Source organism: Dipodomys ordii, unplaced genomic scaffold (genome assembly GCF_000151885.1).
Source record: "Dipodomys ordii isolate 6190 unplaced genomic scaffold, Dord_2.0 Scaffold14, whole genome shotgun sequence".
NCBI classification, from domain to species: Eukaryota; Metazoa; Chordata; class Mammalia; order Rodentia; family Heteromyidae; genus Dipodomys; species Dipodomys ordii.
In genome coordinates, this window is record NW_012267230.1 from 15,433,733 (window position 1) to 15,441,808 (window position 8,076).

The window sequence follows — 8,076 nt, forward strand, 5'->3', positions numbered from 1 at the left end:
CCGCGCCCCCTCTCCCCCTCCCGCAGGAACCTGGTCCACGGCAGCGACTCTCCGGAGAGCGCCCGCCGGGAGATCGCGCTGTGGTTCGGCGCGGACGAACTGCTGTGCGGGGAGGACGGCGCCGCGCGCTGGCTGCACGAGTAGCCGAGGTGCCGGCCAGGCCCGGAGCGCCCACCTGCCACCCGGCCCCTCTCCCTGTCTCCTTTCATAATAAACAGCCGAAAACCTGTGTCAGGCTCGCGGGCCGGGCTCGGGACGCAGAGGTGCGGTGTGCAGACGTTTATTACATACAGGGCAGATATGTGGGCTCACTTGCAGGGCCAAAGCCTGAGGAGAATTGCGCCCGGCCCCTTCCTCCAGCCGCACCCACCCAGCTAACCCCAGTCACTTCATGCTCCTGTAGGAACAGACAAAGGACATACATCACAGTGGAGAGGTGGCAGGGCAGTGGGGAGAAGCCTGCAGCCTGCCGTGGCCAGCTGGGCTCAAGGGACAGCTCCCCGAGATCTGTGCTTCTCTGGGTGGGAGGGGGGTGGCGGGGCTCTAGAGCAGGAATAAGGCCTGGGCCGGAAGGTGGAGGCGCCCAGCAACCCATGACACCCCGTCAGCGGGGCTGCCCGGCCCCACCCTCGGCCCTGGCCTCTGCCTGGCAGCCTCTCCTCAGTTGCTCTCCGGGGGAGCAGGCCACAGAGGGCAACCCTAGGCACTTAGTACGTGTCTGGGAGCTGGACGCCATGGAGCCCTGTGCAGGAGGCAGGCCCCAGGAGCACTCCATCCCCCACCAACCTGAGGCTGAGCCTGCATCCTAGGCCTGACCCAGGGGAGGCCGGGCCTTCCCTTCTTCCTGAGGCCTGCGCCTGCCACGGCAGCCTGAGAATTCCACCCAAGGGGCTTCTGGGAGGGGCAGTGCAGCAGGGGTTTGCTCCTTGGCGGTGGGGCTTGTGCCCAGGGAGAGCCTGGGGACGTGGGGAATGAAGGGCCGACAGCCTCAGGCTCCAGTAGGGTGTGGAGTGTCCGGTTCATCTTCTGAAGCAGCTGCCCCTGCCCGAGCTTCCATGCCAGAGTGCGGGCGCAGCCCGGGTTGGGGTGAAGGGAATGGGCTTGGGGTGGGAAGGCCAGAGAAGATGGGCTGGGGTCCAGGTACCTGAGCAGTCCAAGCCCCCTCTCTCTGGGCAGAGGATGGTGGCTGGGCCTGGCTCCTCTGTGGAACAAGGGTCTGAGAGCCACGGCCCCAGCCCAGGGACAGCATGCAGAGCACTGGGACGCGGGAGGAAGGGCCTGCTCCTCAGTGGTGAGGGGCCGGGCCTCCGCAGGGCTGGCTCCAGGGTGCCCCTGGGCTCCAGGGAGCTGGGCGGGGCAGTGGTTGGGAGCTGCGGGGGAGGAGGTGCAGAGGGCCTGCCCCTCCTCACCAGGAGTGGCACCCACACCCGCCCTCCAGCAACCGCATCACCTCCCTGCCCGCGGGGCCCAGGGCTCAGGTGAAAGCTGCACGTTGAGAGGTTAGAGGGGGTGGATGGATGTCTGGCTGCCCCAGGGGGACAGGCGGGAGCAGGCGGGCAGGGGGCCTATGTACAGGTTGGCATCAGGCAGGGCAGGGCCTCACTCGGGGGTGTAGGACACCTGCCACACAATGATGTGGCTGCGCTCAGCCTTGGAGAGCCCGGGCTTCGCCTGGCTCACGTCCCCAGTGCCTTCCTCCGTCTCGTCGTCCTCTCCGTCCCCTGGAGCGGAGCGATGGCAGCTGTGAGCGCAGCTCTCCACCGCCACTGCCAGCCAGGCCCGCCCCGCCAGCACCCACTCACCAATGCGGAAGTCGATGTAGCCTTCCCCGCCGCTGAGCACCAGTGCGTTCCGCAGCTTCTGGCCCTCGGCCTCCACGGCAGGCACGGAGGGCCCCGGGCCCTCGGTCGGGCTGTCGAGCACGCTGCCGTTGAGCGTGGCCAGCACGTTCCCTGTGGTGGGCAGGGGGCTCTGAAGGGGCCGTGGCCCTCGCTGAGGGGCCGTGGGCCGGGCAGACGCGCGCTGCCCCTCACTCACCTGGTACCGAGACGAAGAACTTGACGGCGTCCCGGTGCCCGTGGAAGCAGAGCTGGGCTTGGGCCATGGAGCAGTACGGGATGAAGCTGCTGGCGGACCTGTCGCCACCGTCGTCCCCATACACGTGGATGACGCCCCCTGGGCGGGCCCCCTCCCCAGATGTGGGGGACGTCTTGTTGGCTAGAGACAGAGGAGGAGGAGGGCAGAGCCACCTCATTTCTAGCGAGGGGGGAAGGACGGCGCGGAGGCGCGCTGGAGGACTTACCTCGGAGCCCCAGGAGCTGGCCTCGGTGGAGGACCACGGCTGAGAAGGAGGCAGGGAGGCTGGTTAGTTCCCGGCGTGTCTGGGAGCACCACCCACCCGGGCGCGCCCTTTAAGCAGAGCCACCGGCTCTGTCCTGGGAGAGGGGCACTCACTCTCAGTCAGGGGGATGGAGATGACGACCCCGTTGCCCGTGCCCACCCAGAGGCGGTTGCCTGCAATGAGCAGGGCGGTGATGCGCACAAAGGAGAAGCCCAGCTTGCCGGTCCCTGCGGGGGGGGGGGGGCGGGAGAAGGTTAGTGTGGCTCACCCGAGCTGGGGCCCCGCGTCCCCGCACCGCACGGTCCCTCACCCAGCATCTTGCTGACATAGGGCTCGATGTCCACATCCTGCAGGTGCTGGTGGGTGTGGGCGTGGTAGAGCCGCAGGGTGGAGTCCAGGCGGATCGACACCCACACCCCGTCGCCAATCCATGCCAGCTGCCGCACTTGGCTCTCCCGCCTTGGGTGGGCATCAAATGACTTCTGTGGGGGACACGGCAGCCCATCAACAGGGCGGGGCACGCAGGAAAGGGAAACTGGAACTCACTACCACATCTTGTCTCCCCATGTCTGTGTAGCCCCTCCGGTCACGAGAGAGGGGCCCTAGTGGAGGTGGGAGCGTGTATCCCCGAGGCGGATGCCCAGCTGAGGGGTGGCTCCTCGGGGACTCCGCTGGGAAGCCCATCTCCCCCAGTATGGGCTGCGGCACTTGCCTCAATCTGCATCGTCTTGGGCTGGATGACGTGCACCTTGTTCTTGTAGCCGCACCAGACGCGGTCGTACACCACGGCCATGCAGCGGATGGAGTGGTGCGGGTGACCCAAGTCCATCAGATGGTAGTTGCTCAGGTCCCACTGGCCATCTGGAGAGAGCCCAGGACCGCTCAGGCCTGGCTGGGGCCAGGCCCACCTCCCGTCTATGGAGCCGCTGTGACCCGTCTCAGGGCTTACCTTCGCCACGGTGGAAGATGGCCAGGGTCCCGTCCGCCAGAGCCACCAGCACGCGGCCTTTCACGTGCCTGGAACAGGGAGACAGCATGCTAGGTCGAGGCCAAGAGGCCACACCAGGCCCCTCCCGAGACCCAGCCCTACGCTGGGTCACATACACCAAGCTCAGCACGGAGTCCTTCAGCTTGATGGAATGCAGACACTTCTTCCAGGTAGCCACGGCTGAATGCACGTAGAGCCTGTGGGCGGAGGCGGGGTGAGCGGGGCTCACTCCAGGACCCCTCCCACCCCTGCCCTGGCTTGGCCTACCAGCCATTCTGGGCTCCCAGCCACATGGTGGGTGCCGCACTGCTGATGGATGCCGAGGGCTCCGCGCTGGACTCGAGCGGCGGCTGCTCCCTGCTGACACCTGGCTCCGGCCTGTCCTCGCTACGGACGGGACGTGGCAGCTCCAGGGAGGTGCAGAGGCCTGCCCCTGTGCGGGTGCTAATCCCTCCTGCCTGGGGCAGCCTCCCTTCTGCTCCCCTCTCCCTGGCCTGCGGAGCCCACCTGGCAGGTTGGGTGCTGGACGGTGGGGTGGGTGCCGGGTCAGTGAACACATGCTCTGTAAGGGGCCCAGGCCGAGCAGCAGTGGCCTCCGGCTGGCTGGGTCCAGGGTCTGGCACCTCTGTGGCTTCCGTGGCTTCCTCCGTGGACTGGGATGGGTTGACCTTCGTGCTGGCCGTGGCTGCCACCTCCCCTATGGAAGGAGGGGTGAGCTGGGCTGCGTCGAAGTGGAGGACAGGGGGTGGGGGGAGAAGGCGGCTGCCCGGGCTCACCCTGCCCCTTATCCAGCACGGGGGTGTCCCCCCGGGAGGAGCAGTTGCTCCGTGGCGCGTTGCAGCGGGTGGCACACCCCACCAGGGTGATGCCAGCTAGCACGCCGTCGGCGCTGGAGTCCTCGGGATTCACATCGCGGTCCAGGAACATCTCTCCCGGGGGGTAGTCGCTGTCGCTGGCGGCTGGGGGAGGAGGCACAGCCGCCAGGTTAGTCTAACGCCGAACAGGCCCTCCATGGCCCAATCACAGAGACAGCAGGAGGGGCGGCCAGCCGAGCTACACTCAGCGCCCGTAGGACCAGTACCTGGAGTCCAGCAAGCTGGCTCCGCTACTTGGGCCCCTGGGCTGGGGGGAGCTGAGAGTCAGGTCCTCAGCATGAATGGCTGATCACATGACGGTGGTGGCTCTAGGAAGCTTAGGGCGTCTCAGCTCAGGGGCAAGGCTTCACAGCAGAGACCCACAGCCTGCATCACCTGGTCCCCAGCACGGTGCGGAGGCTGAGGCTGTGGTCATGGGATGGCCAGTGCCCTGTGCATGCCCAGAGCCGCCTCTGGACCCCGGCCCAGGGTCTTAAGTGGCACAAACAGTGTCCACTTACTGCTGGCACCCAGGCCTTTCACACATGCTCGCCAGTTGTCCCAGCCAGCCTTCCCCCAAGTGCCAACTTCAAAGGGCAGTGCCCAGGCTCACCGGGGATGCTGGAGATGCACAGGACGTGAGCGTTGCAGACTGTGAACTGGTCCACGACCGTGCCGGGCTGGTTGGCGTCAATGATCACCACCTTGCTGGTGGTTGGGGTGCTGGTGAGGATCCACACCCGGCTGGAGGTGGCATCGGTCTCTGGCGCCTCCTTGACCTGTGGCAGAGGTGAGGGAGGCCAAGGCTGGCTCCTGAACTTGAGGCCACCCCAGCAGCAGTGTGTCACCGAGTCTCCTTGGGTATTATAGGATGTAGTCTTTTTTTTTTTTTTTTGTGGGTTATGGGTCTTGAACTCTGGGCCTGGGCGCTGTCCCTCAGCTCTTCAGTTCAAGGTGAGCGCTCTACCACTTGAGCTACAGTACCACTTCTGGCTTTCTGGTAGTTAATTAGAGATAAGACTTGCACAGACTTTCCTGCCTGGGCTGGCTTTGAACCATGATGTTCAGATCTCAGCCTCCTGAGTAGCTAGACTTACAGGTGTGAGGCACCGGCGCCCAGCTTAGGATGTAGTCTTGGCCCCAGCTCCAGACTAGCTGGCCTCCCCAGGCTTTGACAAGAACTCAGAACCACATCGAGTGATGGCTTCCAGGAGGAAGACCATGAGCTGAGAGGTTAGGTGCCCACTCTAGGTCAAGCTGGGTGCACGTCTATGTCCTGGGCTCCACCCCCAAACGTTTTATCTTCCTCTTGTGTGTGGCGGCCATGCTTCATGGCACAGACCCTGGGACTACACTCTTGACTCTGGTGCCTGAGGACCAAGCAGCCGCTGGCCTGCACGGGCAGCACCTGCCTCCTGCCTACCCAGCACAGCACCCAGGGTCCCTCCCTCTGCAAGTGCCGAGAGGGACGGGACCACAGCATCATCACCACACCGACCTTCTTCTTCTCAGGGGACGCATGGTCGCTCTTGGGCTCGCCTTCCACTTCCCGGTCACAGGTCAGAGGATCACGGCCGGGAATCGGCTTGACTCCATTGCCAGAGTCCTCTTCACTCGGCTTCCACCCGCTCAGGTTGACACCAGCGGCACACCATAGCTGCAAGGCCAGAGCTGTGGGCTGGGGCACAGCTCTCCGCCGGCTCCTGGGGGCGGGGCTGCCGCCCAGGCCCCCCGCCCAGGCCCCCGCCCAGGCCCCCGCGCAGGCCTCTGGGCTCACCTTCATGGTGGAGTCCTTCTCTACCAGGGGGCGGCAGTACACGGGCACAGGGACGTTCTTCATCCGCGTGTCCTCCTGGCCCCCGCTGGGGCTCAGCTGCAACAGAGCAGGGAGAGGCTGTGGGTCTGGGCCAGGTGAGGGACACCGTCCTCCAGAAACCCGACTCACAGCACACTTCTGGCTTTTTTGCAGCACAAACTGGGTAGGGGCCTGCCTCTTCGGAGCCTGGCAGAAGGCCAGACTGTCCACCTGCAGGCGGGGCTTTCCTCCGAGTCCCGGCACCACACGGGCCCTCCCTGCCCGGCCTGCCCAGGCTGCGCACCTGCTTGTACTTGGCAGGCAGGCTCCAGCCGCAGGCCTGCAGCCGGCCATCATCATTGCGCACGTGCTCTCGAACCTGGCGGTACTGCTCGCGCTTCTGCTCACGCCGGGCGGAAGATGTGCAGTCACTGATCGGGAGGACATGGAGGCTCCGTGTGTCCCAGGTCCGGGCTTGTCCCGGGCTGCACAGCCCTCTCCCCCCTCATATGATCTGAGGGACAGCAAAGGCTGGACACTCACTCGTCCGGGAAGAACTCCAGAGGCCGACTGCCGGCTGAGATCTGGCACATGGCGTGGCTGCGGCGCTGGCTGAAGCCGGCAGTGGTGGGGGATTTGTAGTGGATGTTCACTGACGGGTAGGAGCGCTTGGCAGGAGGCGGGCTGGAGGAGGAACTGAAGAGGCGGCTGAAGCTGCGGGTGGAGACACAGGAGTCAGAGGGCGTGCACCTGGGTCCTGGGGGCCCACCCTCCCCAAGTGACCACCCTCCCCCTCCCGGTGCCCACTCACAACTGCCAGATGGTGGACTTCTTCTTCTCCTGAACAGACGGGTGCTCTCGTGATGCCCTGAAGGGGAGGCAAGGAGGAACTGGCTGAGACTACTACCTGGGACCCCCGTCTGCCACCAGAGGCCTCCCCCTCTTCTCCCCCTCTCTTCCCCATCCGTCTATCCTTTGCAGAGGAGGGGAGGGGAGGTGGGGGAGGTTGGCCTGCTCTTTGTGCTCAGTGACCATGGTCCAAACTGGAGAGGGGAGCTCAGCGCCGGGACCCACCTGATCATCTCGGTCCACCTCACGGCCTCCTGCAGCTCCATGAGCCGCTCCTTGTACTGGTTGCGCTCCATGAGCACCCGTGCCATCTCCACCCGAGTGAAGCGGCGGCGCTGGGCCATGGGTATCTTGTCCTGCGGAGGGGACGGGCAGTTTCGTTCAGGCCAGTGAGGGCAGGCAATTCTCACGGCTCATCTCCTGCCACCTGGGTGGGGTTGGCCTCCAGATGGGCGCGGCTGTGTACGGATATCCGGTCACCGATGGTGTTGTGGGCTAGGAGGATGTGCGTGGAAAGCCCACCTGCCCACCAGGGCTGGCTTTCTCCAGAACATCACCGCTGACTCTGAGGGCTGGGATGACAGGCTCATGCCACAGCTTTTCATAGTTGAGATGGGGTCTCAGTCACTTTCCCAACAGTGATCTTCCCTCCTAATCTCCATCTCTCCAGGAGGTGGATTATAGGAGTGAGCCACTGTAGCCCAGCAAGCAAAGCTTATTAAATGTGGCCACCTTTTAATAGAAACCTACTGTTAAAAAAAAAAAAAAAGACTTGATGGGATTCTGGACCTGTTAATAAGGAAGATGGATTTTCAGGAAAAATGTGATCTGGAAGAGCTGAGACAGACAGAAATGGGAACAACCAAAATAAAAGATGTGACACTTCCCCAGGGGGAAGTCCATCGCGGGCAGGAGCGGCAGTGCCTGGCCCTCTCCGACTTTTCCAGGTGTCTTGCTATGTAGCCTAGTCTGGCCTTGAACACTCACTGTACCCTTACTGCACCCCGGTGTGAAGGAACAGATAAAGGGTGAGGCGTGGGCTGGGGGCCTGCGCTCCGGGGCCTGTTCTGGGGGAAGATGGGGGCTCTCAGGGAGGCCGTGCTCAGGCTGAAGAGGGTTTTCCTCATCACCACCAGGGTACGCGGGGCCTGGAGAGGCACTGCGTGACAGCAGCTGCTTCTGCAGCCACCCTTGGGGGCAGGGAGACCTGCTTGTAACTGGAGAAGGCGCCCACCAGGACAGGGAGACC

General features: G+C 64.5%; 2 protein-coding genes across 2 annotated transcripts in view; one reads left to right on the forward strand and one right to left on the reverse strand.

The window, feature by feature from the left end:
* Nme3 (NME/NM23 nucleoside diphosphate kinase 3) overlaps positions 1–258 on the forward strand; it is an 820-nt gene extending 562 nt beyond the window's left edge. Inside the window, exon 2 of the mRNA XM_013011262.1 lies at positions 27–258. Coding sequence (XP_012866716.1) covers positions 27–144 — 118 coding nt within the window. The 3' untranslated portion in view covers positions 145–258. The remainder of the gene's footprint in view (positions 1–26) is intronic.
* A 13-nt stretch (positions 259–271) lies between these two features.
* The window catches only part of Mapk8ip3 (mitogen-activated protein kinase 8 interacting protein 3), a 55,873-nt gene continuing 48,068 nt past the window's right edge, over positions 272–8,076 (reverse strand). Inside the window, exons 17-35 of the mRNA XM_013011263.1 lie at positions 7,053–7,183; positions 6,790–6,846; positions 6,522–6,692; positions 6,283–6,409; positions 5,961–6,056; positions 5,682–5,840; positions 4,797–4,962; positions 4,106–4,288; positions 3,837–4,026; positions 3,597–3,716; positions 3,446–3,526; positions 3,291–3,358; positions 3,054–3,202; positions 2,652–2,823; positions 2,455–2,568; positions 2,303–2,341; positions 2,038–2,217; positions 1,803–1,952; positions 272–1,721 (exon numbers count right to left, since the gene is read on the reverse strand). Of these exons, the coding sequence (XP_012866717.1) occupies positions 1,600–1,721; positions 1,803–1,952; positions 2,038–2,217; positions 2,303–2,341; positions 2,455–2,568; positions 2,652–2,823; positions 3,054–3,202; positions 3,291–3,358; positions 3,446–3,526; positions 3,597–3,716; positions 3,837–4,026; positions 4,106–4,288; positions 4,797–4,962; positions 5,682–5,840; positions 5,961–6,056; positions 6,283–6,409; positions 6,522–6,692; positions 6,790–6,846; positions 7,053–7,183 (2,475 nt within the window). The 3' untranslated portion in view covers positions 272–1,599. The remainder of the gene's footprint in view (positions 1,722–1,802; positions 1,953–2,037; positions 2,218–2,302; positions 2,342–2,454; positions 2,569–2,651; positions 2,824–3,053; positions 3,203–3,290; positions 3,359–3,445; positions 3,527–3,596; positions 3,717–3,836; positions 4,027–4,105; positions 4,289–4,796; positions 4,963–5,681; positions 5,841–5,960; positions 6,057–6,282; positions 6,410–6,521; positions 6,693–6,789; positions 6,847–7,052; positions 7,184–8,076) is intronic.